General features: G+C 45.4%; 1 protein-coding gene across 4 annotated transcripts in view; it reads left to right on the plus strand.

Moving 5' to 3' along the window:
* SMARCAL1 (SNF2 related chromatin remodeling annealing helicase 1) overlaps positions 1–15,531 on the plus strand; it is a 55,913-nt gene extending 40,382 nt beyond the window's left edge. For 3 of the 4 annotated variants that reach the window (XM_075001364.1, XM_075001362.1, XM_075001365.1), the window contains 5 exons: positions 2,679–2,781; positions 5,356–5,538; positions 9,470–9,570; positions 12,427–12,523; positions 15,251–15,531. In XM_075001364.1, the coding sequence (XP_074857465.1) occupies positions 2,679–2,781; positions 5,356–5,538; positions 9,470–9,570; positions 12,427–12,523; positions 15,251–15,448 (682 nt within the window). In that variant the 3' untranslated portion in view covers positions 15,449–15,531. Of the gene's footprint in view, positions 1–2,678; positions 2,782–5,355; positions 5,561–9,469; positions 9,571–12,426; positions 12,524–15,250 lie in introns of those variants that run through there. The other variant, XM_075001366.1, reaches the window with a different exon arrangement.
* Positions 15,532–19,848: the final 4,317 nt, after the last annotated feature.

Raw genomic sequence — 19,848 nt, forward strand, 5'->3', positions numbered from 1 at the left:
GGCTGAGAACCACAGCATTCCCCCTGCCAAAACAAACAAAAAAAAAACCACCCACAGTCCCCTATGCCCAGTGCAGTCATCCCCAGAGCAGGGCCAGGAGTGGAGCCCGGGGCATGGACCTGAGCAGCAGCCGTTCCCCCGGGATCAGGCAGCAGCCAGAGCCCTGGTCAGGAGTGGAGTGCCCAAGCCAGGACCTGAGAAAGGGGACTGGGAGAGGAGCCCTACCTAAAACCTGGGGATGCTGCAGCAGCCTGATTAAAGCCTTAGGTCCCAGTGCCCCAACCCACTCACTGCCCAGAGATCCCTCCCCCCTGCTACAAACCCATTCACAGACCCATTCTCCTGCCCTCTACACCTGCTGCAGCACTCAGCAGCCTGTTGCTGACAGGAACTACAGTGCAGGTGGCAAGATACTGTCCCTGCCTCAGCCAGCCCTGCGCTCTACCAGACCAGAGCAGAAAATTTTGTAGCACACGGCTGGGCTGGGCTGTGGCTAATTTGACTGGGGTTGAGAACTGCTGATCTAGACCATCTCTGACAAGTGTTCAGAGATTTTTAGGAGCAGGTTAGACAATGACAGAAATTCCACAATGTCCCTAGGCAATTTATTCCAGTTCTTAACCACCCTGACAGCAAGTCTAAACCACCCCTTCTGCAATGTAAGCCTGCAGCTTCTTGTCCTATCTCTCTAGAGGTTAATCCAGTGCTTTCATATTGATCTACTGAATTGCATTTGACTAGAGGGAAGAGAGAGATTGAGCCTTTGAAATAAAATTGGTGCAAAATCAATGCTGCCTGAAGCCAGCTAACAAATTTAAAAAAAAAAACAAAAAACTACAGTCCACAATATCCTCTTCCAAGATCTCTATCACTGCCCAGCCTTTAATTGAAGAGATGCTTTATTTCATTTCTAAAGGATATGGATTTCGGGTTAGGATCAGGTCATCTGGTTTTGGCTCTTCTTTAGTTTAAAAGAAGCAAACCAATTCAATCATGTGGCTTTGCTGCAGAAAGCATCGGGCCAACCTCTTTCTCAACTGAATTTAGGCTTGAGTGTTGACAGCCCTAAAGGTCTTGGATGCTCCTCAGAGCACATCTGGGATCATGGTAACAATGTGAGCCTCTCCCATGAATGGACTTTTAACTCTTTCCTCTGCAGAGGCCATACATTTTGAGTTAGGCTGCAGGCCCTTTCATCCCAACCGTTTTTTTTCTGAGACTGCCAGCTAGCATACTGGCTTTGTTTCATTTTTGTGGGGACATGTCTAATCTGCCACTGATTTCTATTCCTCTTAACCCACTGATCAGCCATCCTGTGGTAATGACTGCATGATTTCAGAGCCACTGAATTTGCTGCAGAATCCACCCGTTAGCCACCAAATTGCAGCCCAGAGGCTTTGTTTTTGTTTTGTTTTTTTTTTTAAAAGAAGAGTTTGTTGCCTTTATGTTGAAGAAAATCTCATACATGTGAAGTAAATATACAGCCACACAGTGTTATTTCCCTGAGTGTGCAGAGGTCTCAAAAATAGCAATGAGAGGTGGGAGCTGCCACGTTTATCTATGACATTTTAGAGATGCAATTTAAATGCTAACATTATGAATTGCTAAACTGCCTGATTGTTTTAGCAGAACCCCTTCAGATGTAGCTCTGGCTAATGTCCTTATCCTGCCTCCCACAATTTCTTGGGTGCCAAATGCCCAATTTCCCCCGACAGCTTTTCCAATGTAGCAGTTCATGGTTCATACAAAAATCTGTTGCTCATTAAAATGAAAACGTTGGGACAGCATACAAAATATATGTAGTGAATTGAGTATCAGAGCAAGTAACATGGGGTCATTGAGCTTATTGCATTATTCATTTTCAGATTCATATTGTAAACCTCCTCTTGAATTAAACTGAGCTGCAATAGACTTTCTGGCCTGATGCATCAAAATGTATCAGAATCCAGTGATTTGGGTGCAAAATTTAAATACACCTTGCCACAGAGTCATTGCTTTTTTTTCCAGTCATCACTGGCCTGGACTGTGTTGCAAACAGTGACCTAGTGGTGGAATACTTCACAGCCCTGATTTTAGCACCAATTCACTAAGCCATCTATCCTCATTAGAAGCTGAAATTTAATTTGCCTCTTCCCAACAATTTGCAACTAGCTGGCAGTAAGTTTCCTATGTAACAAGCAACTGTATTTCTTAGTTGGCCTAAAAATAAGTCTCAAGACCTCCTGATGAATTTGTTCTTGAGCGAATTTTCCTCTTTTAGAGTGGCAACAGAATTAAATAAATGCATTATGGGTAATCGCCTCCTGGATAGCATAGCGTGTTCCACGAGATGCACACAGTTAGAAATACAGATGGATGAATGTGATAGAAAGATAAATGGGACTGACTTTAAGTCGGGCCACTTTTTGCCATCAAGTATGACTCAGTGACATACAAATAAAGAGAGACATTTTTCATTCAGTGACCAGCTGTCTAGAAAGATAATGGGTGTTGTGTCCACAGATCTTTTGTTTATATAAGTTGTTATCTAAGTAATAAATCAGTACGTATATTGAAAGGCTATTTTTTGCTGACAGGTTTCCTGATTTCTGCCTCTAGATGAACAATATCTCTTTGCATTTGAAAGTGATGGGACAAAAGAGACATCAGTAATATAACTTGGATTGTTTTTAATACAGAGAATATATCCTGGATTTACTGGAAGGCGGGAGAGACAAATTCCTAGTGTTTGCTCATCACAAGATAGTACTGAACGCAATAAGCAAAGAGCTGGAGAAAAAAGTAAGTTCTTAAATCAGGTGCCTGTTAATTTCATTATTTTTCCAATGGCCAAGTTGCTGGAGAGTTCTAGCAGGTCCCCTACCTTGTGGAAATTTGTGGCATGGATAATTCTCTGGTTGAGAGCTCTCTAAAGTGCCCCCTGGCCATCATAAACGAACCTCCAGAATAAGACTGCTGGGGGCTGGGGGGATGTACGTTTGCACACGTGAGGACTATTGCTACAGGTGTTCTTTTCTGTTTGCCACTATCTAGAGTATTGTGTGTACAGTGTTGTTTTAGTACCGAACGCTGCTGCTGCTTTCCTACCTCTTTCGAGAGCAGCTTGCCTTGCATTTCTTATTGAGTTCATGTTGCTCTGATTTTTGTCCCTGGTGTTGCATGGATGCTGTGCTTATGAACTGCAGAGTGGTCTTTCTTCTGTTCCTAGTGTTGAGCAGGGGTCTGGTTTCCAAGCCTGTTTTATGTGATCTGTCAGATTCTGAAAGCTCCAGAGATGGCTCTGAGAGACCTGGCAGTAGTAGACAGGTGGTGGTTTTGCTAATTTGTCACTTAGCTCGTTCTGAAGACAGCACCAGGCAATTGCTCATCACCCCTGACGTGTATATCCATGTCATCACCACTTCCCTTTGGTGATATGACCGTTAGAAAATGGTTAGTTTTGCAGCTACAACAGCATCAAGATGGGGGCAGCACTCAGCTGTGCACTGAACCTTTTCACCAACCTACACCCTGCAGTTTGGTTGCTTTCCCAGTGTCTTCACACAATAGTGACCTGGATGAAGAGCAGCTACAGGAGTGTTGAAGGGTGACACTAGTTCTGAATTTTGTGTCAAAGCCCCAATCTAATGGCAGCATTCAAAAATGCTGAAATATACAATTTATTTTTTTAGCCCTGCCAGTGCATTTAAAATATAACAATACTAGCAGTTTGCCCTGGTGATGCTCGGGTATTTATTTTTTTCTGTTCAAAAAATAAAAGGAAAATGGAGATGGCTTATTGTGTATTTGGCAAATGAAGTAGAAAACTTTTCTTAATAAAAGTCTGAGTGATTCAAAGAATACATCGTGCATGTTAGTCGATAATGTTTGCAGGCTTTCTGTCTTTTGCTAGGATAAACCAAGGGGTAGGTGAGTGCTGGGGTGGGGGAGGGTGGCATGGGGTGGGAGCCAGGGGGCTGGGAGAGTTGGAGGGAGCAGGGCACAGGGCGGGTGGTGCTGCACGGAGGGCAGACGGTTGGGGTAAGGGCATGTGTGGTGGGGGTGGGGGTGGAGAAGTGAGGCTGGAATGGGGGGGTGCTCAGGACAGGGACTCGGGAAGTTGGGGGGGGCTCAGAGCTCAGGGTTTGGGGTGAGTGAGGGGGTCTGGGAGGGGGATGTGGGTGTAGATGTCACATCAGGAGGTTTGGTATGGGGGAGGCTGTGGGTGGTGGGGAAGCATCGTAGAGGGAGGGCGTGGGCTGGGGGAATGATAGTTTGGTGGGCAGCACAGGAGGCAGTGAAGGGGTGGGCTGTGGCTGGGGGGGTTGGGGGGTGGGAGTTGCGGGTTCTTAGTGGAAAGGACGGGGCTGGATGGTGAGGGTGGGGGCTGAGGGCAGAGGGTTAGGTGTGTGGGGGAGGGTTGGGGCCCAGGATGAGTGTGCAGGTGTCAAAGGAGGGGTTTTGATGGGGGGGTTGAGGGCAGGGGGTGAGGGGAGAGGGATTGGTGTGGGAGGGATCAGAGCAGGGGGCTTACAGAAGGGGTTGGGAGGTGTTAGGAGGCTTAGCAGGGCAGCCGCAATGGTGATGGTGGAGCTGGTCTGGTGTGATGGGGCAGGGGCAGGGCTACACTGCTTGGCCCTGGCATCTCCTTATGGTCATGATTCCTGGCCCCAATATCTCTGGGGAAAAGGGCTGGCCTTGTTTCTGCAGCCCCAGCCATAACTTCTGGGGGGCGGGGGAAGGCTGGGCTCCTTGTGGAGGGGGAGGGGGTTACATCTGGGGCTTTTCTCCCCCGGGGCAGTGGCAGTGGTGGGCCTTATGTTTTTTGTTCTTTTTTTTCCCCCCCTGGCTTCAGGTAGGGTGTGTGGGTGGGTGGGTGTGTGTTGGGGGGGACAGGCGGGCATGGGGCTGGAGTGGTTTTCCCAGCCCCAGCATGAGCTTGGTGCAGGAGGGGCAGACTAACTGTGTGGGTGAGTTGAGTGGGCGCAGTGGTACGGCTGTTCCCTGCATTTGCTGCCCCCCAGTGGTGATTGAGTCTCTGACGTATGTCGCCCTTCCTGCCAGTGCCCCTCCCATTCCACGTTCTGGGAAATCCTGGGATTTCTGGCACCACCCACTTTCCAGGCACAGCCAAACCCCGACCTTGGTTTAACTCCGGATAAGAGGCAACTTCAAGGCTGTAGCTCTTACGGTTTAAGAGGAGACCATGGACAAATGTAGCCCCGACAGATGGTCACACGCTAAGACACATAGAAGATGGTGGAGCCAGCACAGTGGGTGTTTTGATTTTCACAAGCCTGGTGGGGGTGGTGAGAGGGAGCGCTCTAAGGTTTGGGAACCAAAAGACCCGTTAACAGTCTTTCTTTGCTCCCTCAGCATGTTGGGTATATTCGCATCGACGGCTCCACATCTTCAGCTGAGCGTCAGTCTCTGTGCCAGAAGTTCCAGTTCTCCGAGAAGCACTCTGTAGCTGTCTTATCCCTCACTGCAGCCAACATGGGGCTGACCCTGTCTTCGGCTGACTTGGTGGTCTTTGCAGAGTTGTTCTGGAACCCCGGTGTAAGGAGCCTAAGTTATTGCCGTACGTTAAAAGAATGGGCTCCAGTGGAGAAAGCACTGGGCCTGGAATTGGGAGACCGGCATTCTGTTCCTAGCTCTGCCTCTGACTTGATGAGTAGCCATGGGGAAGTCATAGTGCCTCTCGCTGCCTCAGTTCCCCCATCTGTAAAATGGAGTTAATGATGCTGACCTCTATTGTAAGGTGCTTTGGGAGCTACTGAAAAAAGTGCTGTGGAAGAGCTAGGTGGCATTACTCTTCTTATTACCAAAACAAAACAGAGGATTGATGAAGAGTGGAAATGGACTTGTATTGTGGTGGCTCTTTGGAGAGGAACATAGGGGAGCATCATCCATGATTGATTTTGTTTGTTTGTTTGTTTGTTTATTTTCTTCCCACCTACCACACTTCATACACTCCCAACCTCTGAAAAAAATCTTTATATTGCTGACGCCCCCTTGACCAGACTGGCTGCTGCTGCCAGACAAGTCAGCCAGTGGCCAGAGGGGATCTCTCAACAGCGATGCAGACTCCTGTTCCCTGTGTCAGAAGCTCAGCACTCTGGCCCTGGATCATGAGAACTGCCACAAGACCAGCTGGTCAGTTTGTAGATTTTTGCTTTGAATGGGCCCTTCATAAACATTGACCTTCTGCTCTCCTCTCTGGGACTTGGGAGTTCTGATGATCCATCTTACATCATCTTAACTGGCGTTTGGCTTTAAGCCCAGCTCCACGGAGGTTGTGGGGGATGACTCTGCAGCTGGCAGTAAATAACTAAACAATGAGAAGGTCATTTGAGCTCACCCTTCGTATTCCAGGCACTGTCTCTTTAGTTTTCAAGTTCATGCTGCTTCAATATTTTACTCTGTATTGATTTACACTTCTGGGACATAATCCTAGAAGTAGCTTAGCTCTTTTTGACCTCAGTGGGAGTAAGGGTGCATGACGCCTTTCAGGAGGTACTCTGCACCTTCCAGGATTGGGCCTAATGACATGGTGTACCAAGTCTTGTGGCCTCACTACTGGAAATCCTACTGCTCTGCTGTACCCTGCTAGATGCATCTGAGGAAGTGTTTTTTACCCACAAAAGCTTATTCCCAAATAAATCTAGTCCTCAGTTTTTTTTATAACAGACTGGCCGTGTCTACACTAGCCCCAAACTTCGAAATGGCCATGTAGATGGCCATTTTGAAGTTTACTAATGAAGCGCTGAAATACATATTCAGCGCCTCATTAGCATGCGGGCGGCTGTGGCACTTTGAAATTGACACGGCTTGTCCTGAGGGGGCTCCTTTTCAAAAGGACCCCAGCTACTTCAAAGTCCCCTTATTCCCATCTGCTCATAGGAATAAGGGGACTTCGAAGTAGGCGGGGTCCTTTCGAAAAGGAGCCCCGTCGGGACGAGCTGTGTGATGGCGAGCCGCGTCAATTTTGAAGTGCTGCGGCCGCCCACATGCTAATGAGGCGCTGAATATGTATTTCAGCACTTCATTAGTAAACTTCAAAATGGCCATTTACATGGCCATTTCGAAGTTTGGGGCTAGTGTAGACATAGCCACTGTGTCCATATGGAGCCAGCCTGGCTGCTAGTGAAAACTGATATTACTGGTTATTAATACCAGGTCAGACTAATGAACTAATCCACTAAAACAGTAGAACAGGCTACTCCACACAGTCAGCCTATGGTGGCAAGAAAGGAGTAGCACGTTTTGACGTTAGCAGAGGAACTTTAAATCAGAAATTCCCGTTAAACACGCACTGCCTGTATTTGCTTTCAGCTGGCTAGTGCAGGTAGTACTAGGAGGCTATGTCTGCACTAGAAGCGTCTGTCGACAGAAGTTACTGTCAACAGGGAAATTTCGACAGAACTTCTGTTAACAGATTGCATCTACGCACCATTTGTCCTGTCGACAGAGAACTGCCAGACTGTGCTGCCCTCTGGTGCCAAAAAGTGGAATGGCAGCTCTGCAGAGAGGGCTGCCTGGCAACTGAACGCTCATTCTGTCTGCAGAGGTGTCTACACTGTACTTCTGTCGACAGTACTCTGTCCACAAAACTCTCCAGTGTAGGCCTAGCCGGAGTGAAGATGTGGCAGCTTGCGCTTCAGTGTGAGCTAGTTTCCCCAGTGCCAGCCTGCTGGCCCCCCTAGGGACATACATGGGGTGCTGGCTCATGTTGGGGTCTGCATTGCCACAGCTTCACTGCTGTTGTTACCTGCACTAGCTAGGTCAAAACTAGCGTGGGTATGCCTGTCTCTCCACAGTTACCCCTTGGCCTGCAGTGTAGACAAATTCTGTCTCTCTGGGCCTCGATTTCCCATGGGAATACCTCCCTCTCCTTCTTCCCAGAGGTGTCTGAAGATAAATGCCTGGACGATTGGGAGGGACTCAATCCATTGGCCAGACAGGGCCACGTTGGCTTCTTGTAAAGATGCACTGCATTCTCTCCCCTGTTGAGCTCTCTTTAATTATTTAAAGACCATTAATCCTGTTCTTTTCCACAACCCATGTGCTCCACTCCTGCTTCTCTGCATCCCATAGGATCACAGCTTTAAACTGTGCCATATAATAAGGAAAGTTAAACCAGTTTTACCTCTGGCCCACAATGACCTGTTCTCTCTCTGGTCCTTCTGCAAGATGGTGCCAGAAACGCTGAGCTGTGAAAATGGAGTGGTGGAAAACATTACCGCAGAGCCATTGTGCTTGGCACCGTTGCTGATCCATCAGTCTTGGCGAGCTCTCTGCTTGGAAACCTCCAAGGAAGGGCCATTAGGTGACTCATTAAGTGACAGTATTCTGTGAGTCAGTATGGAACCAGTGTTCCAGCACAGCGGTAGCTGTGAGCAGGGAGGGCTGCAAGTGCTGTCCTTCATTTCAAATGTAAAAGAAAGACCTGAGTGCCCTTCATCAGGAATCCAAGTGTGCTGGAGCCCTGCCCAGACTCCATCCTGCCTTGCCTAAGGTTCTCCAGCTATTAGGGATGGACAGTGATACTACCTCATTCTCATAGCATACTTCATCATTGCCTCTTTAAGCATGTTACAAAGGAGATCCTCAGTATCATTAGCTCCATACACAAACAGGAAGAGAAGCAAAGTGGCTTTTCCAGTATCACCCAGCAGACCAATTTCAGAATTCCAGTCAGTTCTGTATCCATTGGACCACAGCATGTCTCATTCTGCTTCTTCTCCTGCTCTGAACTGCAGAATAGAGTAGCTGTGCACCATTAAGCAGCTGATGTATTCCTCCCCTAAGGCAGCGGCATTTCGGTAAATGATCTTTGTGTATACAAATTGTAGAGCTGCGTGAGGTCCCTCTGAATGCAGCGTGCCATTTTGAAATATCAGTTATTGGCAGTACTGGAGGTCCAACAGCCCCCTTATGCCTTGGAAAAACCATACGAGTATTTGTTTTTCCTGGTGCTAATTGCAAGTTCACACACTTCTGGTAATGCAGGAAACTGAACGAAGGGGAATTCTTTCAGCAACTGGTAGTTTAGAGGATGTCGGAGGCAAAATGTCTGAGAGGATGGTAGGTCTTTGGGGTTCACGTGCTGGCTTGGGACTAGGATTTGAACTCAGATCTGTGCTCTCACACATTTCCTGGGTGGTCTGAGGCAAATTGATTCATCTCTCCGCGCTGCCTCAATTCCTCATGTATAAAAGGCTTGGGGGGAGAGGTTTGTGTGTGTATGGTGGGGGGGGCGGGAATAATCCTTCCATTCTCCTGCCTCTTGTGCATTTGTCTGTTTTAGGTTATGAATTCTTTGGGGGGGGCGGGGGGCAGTGGCAGGCCCTGATCTCAGCTGGGGAAGCCTGGTGCTAGTAGGGTATAAATAGGAGTCGTTAAGTATCAGGGGAAAAAGAGGTTCCTGTTTTCTCGGGCTGGTTTTGTAAATTCTTGTATTTTGCTTTCTGTGTTCATTGAAATACAGGTTTTGATCCAAGCAGAAGACCGTGCACATCGCATTGGCCAAAGCAGTTCCGTTGACATTCATTACCTGGTGGCTAAAGGCACAGCTGATGACTACTTATGGTATGGAGTGGAAAGGGCTCTGTCTGTCCATCTGATTTCTCTCTTTGGGACTTGGGATAAGTTATTCAACAGCTCAGTGTTTGTATCCTCCTCTGCACAATGGGGTAGCAGTAATGTGCTCTCAGGGCACTGAGAGGAGTGATGTTTGTGAAAGTGTTTTGCCTTTGGGTGAGGCTTTCTCAAGGGCAAAGACTTGTTAACAATCTGGCTTGCTGGCTGAAGGTGACAAGCCAGTAAAACAGACCAGTTTATCACTGTTGAGATATGTGAGAGGGGTTCATGTATCCACACGGTCTTAGGCTGGGAACAGCTGGGAGTAAGTTTGGCTCCTTCTTTGCCTGAATGCTTCTGAAAGATGAAGTTAGCAGGGACTGAGTGTTCAGCAGGCTGGGCCCATACAACTGCCTGGCCTGAGGTGCTTGGCACACAGAGAGAGGCTGCTCTTCTGAAGACACGTCGCACTGCAGCAGAGCTTGCTGATCCGCTCACAAAGAGGCACTGATGTTTCCCAGAGGGAACACAGTCTATCCCTTTTGGTTTGCAGGAAGGTTGGTGGGGTGCAGGGCTCAGGAGCCCGATGGGAGTACAGTGTGCTGGGGAAGGAATCTAGGAAGAAGGGCAGGGTCCTGCAATCTAGGAAGGAAGACGATCCACCAGATGGTACTTCGAATGTCCGAAATGATATATTTCCATTACCTCATCTGCAAGAGTAAATGAGCTGAAGTGAACTTGTACAGTTCCCAGAATATCATGATTGCAAATAATTATGGCTTTGCATCACAAGGAACTGGAAACTGACATGTTGCCCACATTTCAGGGAAAGCTAATGACAGTAATTTGGCTTTTTTATTTGTGAAGTGTCATCCATGTAATCACTCAGGCTTGAGTGTAAAGAAGTGTGCTTTTCAGAAGAGGGAACATGTATCCTTTCGGTTTCCCTCCCCCCAATGCCAACTCCAGGAGAGATGAGGTCATTTTATTAATTAAGGGTCATGAATTGTGCTTGGGTGATGTTGGCGTCGTCATGGCTTCTTGTCGTGTGCTGCAAATCCTAGGAATTGGAGATGGAAATGGAAACCGTTGCTCCACTTCTGCCCTGTAGAACCACTTCGATCTTTACACCTTCTGAATATTTGTAGACTGCAATCATATCCTCTTGTCCATTAATTAAGCTGAATGCATCTAACTCTCCACCTTTACATATATCAGTCCATTTAACCTCTATAATCCTTTCTACTGCTTTTTTTTAATTTCTCTATTGAATATCTCCGACTCTGAGGTGCCCAAAATTAGCATAGCATTCTAAGTGTGTGCACACAAACAGAAGGCAACATAGTGAAATTGACTTGGGTTACTAGTCCTGGCTCTGCTAGCATGTGGTCTTGCCCAAGGAGAAAGGTCTGGTGTTTTAATACTCTGAAATCTAATCTTTCATTTACCCCTGGTAAATGACATCACAACACCAATGATGTTTTTATCCTCTGGATGGATGACCTAAACTTCCTCAGACAATTCAACCACAAGCTCAGTGACCACCACCGATCCACCAAACTCTCTCTAGAACAGTGTTTCTTAAACCTTGAGACCATGGTACACCAAACAATATTTCTTCTGCAGAACACCTGTGAAAATTTTCTTCAAAAAAATTGTCAGACCAAAAAACAAAACAAAAAAAGCTCAAAATAAACTGCAACATACACAGCAAAACCAAAATGAAGTAGTTTAATCGGATATCATAGCAATGAAGAAGTAACATGTTATGTGGTGTAAATAACAGAAAATATCAACCATCAGTGTATTTTGCCAAACACTTGCAGCCCACCTGCGAGTTGTTCATGAAACACCAGTGTTCTGTGCATGGAACACAGTTTTTAAGAAATACTGTTCTACAACACTTTCACATCAGCATCAACTTCCTGAACACCATGCTTAGCTTCAGCAATGGAACTCTATAAACAAATATATTCAGGAACCCCACAGAACCAATAACCACCACCAACACACCAAGAAATCCGTTATCTACAGCTAGGCAGTCAGATAACAAAGAAGATACACCCAGGAGAAAATCTGAGACACACTTCACACACTCAAAATTGTTTGCTCCAAACCAGTACATACCACCAGAGGGGATCAGAACATAAAATGGGTCACCCAAGTACAGCACCAGCTTCAGCATAGGGGAAAGAAAACCCCACCAACCAAGCACCCCTTGTCACTTACCACCCCAGACTGGAAGCCATACAAGGCATCATTAAACAGTTACAACTCATCCACAATGGGGACCATGTCCTGAAAGAAATTTTTCCCAAACTCCCTATGCTGGCCTTCAGACAATACTTCAACCTCACCAAACTGCTCCTTAGAAGCAAGTTACCCATAGGCCAGGGCACAATACCTCAAAGCAGCACTCTTAGTGGTCATTTGCTAAAGAGTAGTATGTCTTCATGTCACCCTCCTGTTTGATTTCGTTGATGGGTGACCAGCCTGATTCTGGAGTTGCAGGTCTAATCACAGAACAGGCAGGTGTTGGTAGCTGTTGGAGGGCTGCAGAGCAGTTTTTGATGCACTTTTCTTCTCTGTCTCTCTTGTCTGCACTGCGTCGGGACTCTCAAGTTGCAATCTGGGTCAATCTGCTGGGTAGTGTAGATGTATCTGTGCCTTTTCCAGACCTGAAAAATGTAAGCTTGAAAGCTTTTCTCTTTCACCATTAAAAATTAGGCCAGTGAAAGAGTACCTCACCCACCAGGTATCTAAGGAAAAATGATTGTGTTCTGCTGCCTGTGGAGGAGCCTAGGACACCTGAAATGCTACCATATTCCTTTCTGATAATATTTGGGCCTTGTTATCTTCCCATAGGCCTATGATTCAAGAGAAGATAAAAGTGCTGGGTGAAGCTGGTCTTTCTGAAGCTGGTTTCTCTGAAACAGCTGAAGCCATTGATTACTTCTACAAGGTAAGTGACGTGAAAGTGAGACACTTAGCACAAATAATTCCTGAGAAAAATTAAACTGACTAAACTCCCTCGTCTGACCTTTTAACAGAAGAGGAAGGCTGAGGTGGCACCATAGAATCATAGAACACTAGAACTGGAAGGCACCTTGACTGGCATCAAGTCCAGTTCCCTGCCCTATTGGCAGGACCAAACACCATCTAGATCATCCGTGACAAGTGTCTGTCTAATCTGCTCCTAAATATCTCCAGCGATGGAGATTCCACAACCTCCCTAGGTAACTTATTCCAGTGTTTAAGCACCCTGACAGTTAGGAAGTTTTTCCTAATGTCTAATCTAAACCTCCCTTGCTGCACTTTAAGCCCATTGCTCCTTGTCCTACCCTCAGAGGCCAAGGAGAACAATTTTTCTCCCTCCTCCTTGTAACCCTCTTTGAGGTACTTCAAAAATGCTATCATGTCCCTTCTAAGTCTTCTCTTTTCTAAACTTAAACGAGCCCTGTTCTTTTAGTCTTCCCTCATAGCTCATGTTCTCTAGACCTTTAATCATTCGTGTTGCTCTTCTCTGAACCTTCTCCAATTTCTCCACATCTTTCTTCAAATGTGGTGCACGGAACTGGACACAATACTCCAATTGAGGCCTAATGAGTGCTGAGAATGATTTCTTATGCCTTGCTTACAACACTCCTTTTAATACATCCCAGAATCATATTTGCTTTTTTGGCAACAGCATCACACTGACTCGTATTTAGCTTGTACACTGTGACCCTTTCCACAATACTCCTTCCTAGACAGTCTCTTCCCATTCTATATGTATGAAGCTGATTGTTTCTTCCTAAGTGGAGTACTTTTCATTTGTCCTTTTTAAGCTTCATCCTGTTTACCTCAGACCATTTCTCCAGTTTGTCCAGATCATTCTGAATTATGAGCCTCTCCTTCAAAGCAGTTGCAACCCCTCCCAGCTTGGTATCATCTGCAAACTTTATTAAATGTACTCTCCATGCCAATATCTAAATTGTTGATGAAAATATTGAATAGAACTCGTCCCAAAACAGATCCCTGTGGAGCTCCACTTATGTCCTTTCCGCATGACTGCAAACCATTAATAACTACTCTCTGAAAACAGTTATCCAGCTAGTTATGCACCCACCTTACAGTGGCCCCATCTAAGTTGTATTTGCTTAGTTTATTGATAAGAAGATCATGCAAGACCTTGTCAAATGCCTTACTAAAGTCTAGGTATACCACATATACTGCCTTTCCCTTATCTGCAAAACTTATGTCGAAAAAAGCTGTCAGATTGGTCTGGCATGATTTGTTCTTTACAGATCCATGCTGGCTGTTACCTATCACCTTATTTTCATCCAGGTGTTTGCAGGTGAATTCCTTAATTATTTGCTCCATTATCTTTCCCGGCGCAGAAGTTAAACTAACTGGTCTGTAATTTCCTGGGCTGTTCTTTTTTTCCCCTTTTATAGATGGGCACTATATTTGCCTTTTTCCAGTCTTCTGGAATCTCTCCTGACTTCTAGTATTTTTCAAAGATGATAGCTAAAGTCTCAGAAACCTCCTCTATCAGCTCCTTAAGTATTCTAGGATGCCTTTCATTAGGCCCTGGTGACTTGGAGATGTCTAATTTTTCTAAGTAATTTTTAACTTGTTCTTTATGTATTTTATCCTCTAAACCTACCCCCTTCCCACTAGCTTGCATTGTTAGGCATTTCTGCATTGGTCTCGGTGAAGACTGAAACAAAGAAGTCATGAAGTGCCTCTGCCATTTCCAAGTTTCCTGATTTTGTTTCTCCCTCCTCACTGAGTAGTGGGTTTATCCTGTCTTTGGTCTTCCTCTTACTTCTAATATATTTATAGAGTGACTTCTTGTTACTCTTTGTGTCTCTAGCTAATGTGAGCACCAGTTCTACCTTCAGTGCAGTAGGCTGGGCCATCATCTTCCTCCCCAAGTGTTGGAGTGGACACTCCACACAAAGATCCCAGTAGTGTGTAGAAGAGACTCCGGTGCTTCTGTGTCACTATTTCCTCACCCCCTCTGGCCCTGTGAAGGTTTCTGTAGGTCGTAGGGAACCACACGGGAAAGAATGGTGCCAGGACAGACAGTGGGCAGACATGGTGTACCCCAACTCTTACTGTTTGCGTTTTAGGCTGGTAACATACATACAGCTCCAGGCTCCATTATCTTTTCTGCTGAGTCCCCACTCCCGAGAGATCAAGGACACCCATGGCTAAAATCCTTGGTAGAGTGGTCACGGAGCAGAACCAGCAGGGAGCACAGGATCTCCATGCGTATATTTCCTTGGTCTCTTGCAGGTTCTCCAGATCACTGGGATCTGTGAGAGCAGCCCTTGAGCCATCACTGTGAGGGAATCTCCATGAGAAAATCAATACAGAAGTTTCTATGTGAAAAGCTCCCTCTAGCAGCTTTTCCTTGCCCTGAAAGGGGCCACAAAATTTTGTATATCAACCCCTTCCTTTCTCTCAACCTCTGAGAAAATGGTGGTACACGGCTTCATTTTAGGGGGAACAATGGCAGAGTTGAGTTCAGGCTACGTCCCTGAGGTTCTCTCATGGATACATCGTGTGCTGGAATTCCAGTCTCAAGTGGTCAGGGGAGCTAGGAGGGAAATGGGAGCTGTGAACTAATTTCAGTTGCCAGCTGTTTGGCTTGTTTATCAATACCCTGGGTGTACAGAAGCTCTCTGCTCTCATTTCACAGCAAGACCCAAAGCAGCAGACCATTTACAACCTTTTCCAGAGGACCTTATCTGAACAGGGAGACGACCTCGACAAAGCTTTGCTCGCAGAGGCGGTTGATGCTTGCCAGGAGTCTGACCCTGGGAATGCAGGAGCAGACACCTGTTCAACGAGTCCATGTAAGAAAAGGCGTATTGAAGACTATTTTGGTAGCCTGTAAATAGAGAGGAAGAGACACTTCAGATGTTTGTTTAAAAAAAAAAAATCATTGTGTTGCTTGAGTTTCCACAAATAAAACACGTTAATGGGTTTTTAGAAGATTTGCTCTCTTATTTCTGTTATGTGTTTACTTCCCAAAGGATGGAAGGGAGATAGCAGCATGCTCATCTGGGTGAAGGCTGTGTGTCTTCTGAGTTCTAATCTTGCCTTGGCCAGTGACTCTCAGTGGTCTCAGGCACTTGGCCACTTTTGGGTCTCCATTTTCCCACCTGTTTACATTGCAAGAGTATTACATGGATGAGCTAGCGAATGGCTACAGACTGCCTTGAACTGCCAGAACACCAAATAATTGCAAAATATTGCCAGTTCCCCACCGCCATGATGTTAGGGGGCAGCTTAGCAGCAGTCTGGGGCACAGCAGAGATGAGAGGAAGAACTTTAGATAGTGGAGTAAGTCTCTAGGTCAGCAACAAGTGCATAGGATTGTTAAGTGCAGAGCATTCAGGATCTTGAAGTCAAATTTTCAGAACCACCTGGCCTAACATGAATGACAATCTGTATGCGATTATTGCAGAGCACAGTTCTTAAAAATCATCCTGAAGACCCACATGCTTAGAACTTAATTTACCTGTCTTGGGATGGTGAACAGCTAACGTGATTCCACCAAGATTTGAACCCATGACTACCCTGGGTCTAGAATGTAACATCAGCAGCTTACTCTACCTCCACGGCCTCTTGTTAAGCTTTCCCCACCTCCAGCATTCTCTCTTCACTGTACTTAGTTTTGTTTGACCTGCTCAATGTACACTTAAAATTATCTCTGCCATCCAGAAATATACTTGTGTGTGCCTGCACCCTCACATGTTTACAGCAGGAAACTGAGGAGTCTAAGACATTTGCCTGAAAAGAAGTGTATTCCATGGTACTGTAAGTGTTCTGTGCACTTCCTTTTTCCTTTGATTTGGGAGTCCTGTCTCACCTCTGGGCCTTGAGACCTTAAGAAACATGAGTCAGTGACGTATAAGTATTTATTTAAATTATTTACAGTATTTATGGCTCAGATCTCTTTGGTGAATAAGAAAATTACCTTTAAGTTCTTTAGCTCTGATATGGGACACTTGCTTACAGGCTAGGTAACAACTACTCCTCTGATGGGTATTTTATGTCTCCCTAAGTATGCTATTCTACTGGCCCCTTCAGGTCTGTAATTCACTACCAGTTCAGCTCCACTGTAGCAGTGGTGGAGGTTTTAATATAGAAAGGCCTCTTGGGTGTCTTTATCACTGTTTCACCCAGCTGTACTGTAGAGTTAGCTGGCCTGGCAATAAAGCTCTGTACCTCCACTCCATGCTCCACCCTCCACTATTGCTTCAGAGCTGCAATGGTGGTGACATGCAGATCCTGAAATAGGCCAGCATAGACACTGCCTGACCGTTTGCTGCACTGTGCTTTCCTTCCTATCTAGCAGTATTCGTAATCCCTTGAAAACAGATTGGAGCTGGCGCTACACAGCCATCAGATGATTAGACTTAGTTTGCTGCCATTCTGGAGGAAACTTGACTATTCAATCTAGGAATGATGGTTTCTTTATCTCATTTCTAATACCCTCTGGCAGAGGTGCACAAGGTTGGGGGTTGGCCCCCTCTGGCGGGGGCTCTGAAACTTCCAACTCTGGCTCATCCATCTCATTAAAAATGTTGAAATAGTTACCATTTTCATGTACATGTATTCACATTTATATACTGATTAATAAGGTTTTTACGTTTTACAGACTTATTTTCTTACAGGTGCCAAAAGGGCTTTTCCTTTCTTCGTATGAACATAACTGAATTTCCACTGGGTTGGATTACGTTAGGCAGGCTGCGGGGTCCTGGTAATTGCAGAGACGAAAAGTAGAGCCTAATGGAAAAAGTTTGCTCACTCCTGCCCTAAGGAATCCAGGCTCCCAGTATTTGCCTAAAAAGCAGTCCTGTAGCATCTTAAAAGGCTGTTGTTTGTTCGTCTTTAAGGTGTTACGGGACTGCTTGTTTTTTATGAAGCTGTAGACTAACATGTCTCCCCCTCTCAGAGTATTTGCCTAATTATCTTTATTTATACAGATTGAAGTAGTGGGTAGTCACAGCAGCTTGTTTCTTTCTTCTCAACCTCCTTTTCTAGAACTAGATCATTCCCAGGAATCAGTTGGGTATGTGTAATTGATCGTGCTGCGTGCAGTGTATGTAAGAATGAATAGGGATCAATTTTATGCATTTTCCACAGTGCCAGCAAGTACATCTCCCACTTACCATCGGTGAAGGGGGACACAAACTCAAGTTAATACACTTTGCATTCTGCTGCTGTTGTTTAGACAGAGTGATTCAGCTGCAGGTGGTTAGCAGACAATAGTCAAAGCATTTCGGTACTTGAGACAGAAGCAAGAGACTTCTGCCAAGTGAGCAAATGGATAATGCCAGTGCTATCCTTAATTAAAGTTTTATTGCATCATTGACCACAAATACCATCACGTAAGCTTGGAAAGATTAATATATAATAGGTACAAAGTCTTGGTGGTTCATTTATGGCTGTGCAAAAGGGGTTTTCAGTTGGTGGGAAGTAAATTGAACGGTTTGCCTGTGGCAGACGAGGGGAGAAGAATGCAATGGTAGATATTGGATCAAAAAAGCCAAATATCATTCCTGCTGTCGGAGACTGACTACTGCCCAGCCATCTCTTTGTGCCTAGCTGCTCTCACCAGTAGATTACTTTGTTGGATATCTCTCCCTAATTACTCTCAACAGTTTGCATCTAACCCTTTACATAGAATGCTTACTAGTGTTCCCTGTAAGATGAGGGCTTGGACAGCCACCCAGGGGAGATTAGCAGATAATCCACAGGGAGCAGCATGTGTTTCTAGTGGTGGTGTCACATCTGCCTATATCTTGGTGCCCATAGATGGAAAAAATTAGAGGGCACATTGCTGCTTGAAAGAGGGCTGTTTTCAGTGGGCAGCAGGAACTGGTGAGAGGCTTCGTGTACAAATATTCTCTTCTCAAAGGAACAATTCTCTTCTCTCTCATAAGTGAGAGGCGCACCAGAGAGCCACCTTCTGAAATCTGCTGAAAGCATGTGGAGAATTCTGCTGCCCATAAAATCTCAATTTATTTTTATCTACACACTGATGAATCTCCAAGCCCATTAAAGGACATCAGGTTACTCTCGGTCTGTAATGTGCCTCATAAAATCTCAGCTTGATTTTGGCAGAATCGCTGAGACTCTTCAAGAACACTTGAAAGTCACTTTACCCTTTCTATATTAAAAAGAAAAGAAAACCTTCCCCTGGAGAAAAGTGCTTTTAGCTATTAAGTCAAAGGGGCTTGTTGCTGGTTCAGTGCCTTGTTATATCCTCCAGGTTATCAGAAAAGGTCTGTCTACAGTGGGAACAGTGGTAAGAGTCCCAGCTCCAGGAGAAGTACCTGCACAAGCTTGCATCAGACTGGCGCAATAGTTTTTAAAAAAATAAGACTACTGCCATGGAGTATATGCCTCAGATCTCCAATGAGTACATACTTAGCCCATCCCACCACCCATCTTCCTGGGGCTGTGTTCTATTTTTAGCGCTCTAGCTCTGTAAGAGCTAAGGTGGGTATGGCTCCTCAAGCCAAGAGTTGCACCGCCACCTACAAGTATAGGCATTTCTGCAGAGAGTACGACTGTTTGTAGACAGGCAACAGGTCATTCCAGAAAGTCTGAGGACTCGGTTCATGGTTGGGTCCAGTTGCTTCCGTTTATTTCAAGGGGAATCCCCATTCACTAAACCATAATGTATCAAATACGGGGTGGGCAAAAAGTTGGAACGTGCAGGAATTGGAGAAGAGAGACTTCTCTGAAGTAGAAGGAGGAGGATGTTTGTGTGGACATGATGCTGTCCTAAGTCTCAGATCTGGGTTCAACTCCTTGTGTTATCTTGAGCAGAAGCCAGAAGTCTAGTCCAAACCCAATGAAGTTAATGGAAAAACTACAATGGAAAGCCACTGATTAATGAAACCCTTAATCTTGCTGATCCTCAATTCTTCCTCCATAAAATGGGGCAATACTGGGTAATTTCTTTTCTCCCACTCTAGGTTTCTCTCTCTTTCTAGTTAGACTATAAAATCTTCCAAGTCGGGACTACCTCTTGCCACATGGCCATATTGCACAAAACCCTGATCCAGGTTGGGGTCTTTAGATGTAACAACTGTAAAATAAACAATATAAAATGTAACAAATAGCCCAGAACAGCTAACTGTATGAGAAGCATTTAAACAACAACAAAAAATTCTGAATTTTAAATTGAGGTAATCTTGAAATTACTAAACCTGAAATTGGTATCTTGAAGTTCACCACAACCTCAGAGCATCTCATTACAGTTCTTTACCTGCTGAT

The sequence above is a fragment of the Carettochelys insculpta genome, chromosome 8, assembly GCF_033958435.1.
Source record: "Carettochelys insculpta isolate YL-2023 chromosome 8, ASM3395843v1, whole genome shotgun sequence".
Taxonomy (NCBI): Eukaryota; Metazoa; Chordata; order Testudines; family Carettochelyidae; genus Carettochelys; species Carettochelys insculpta.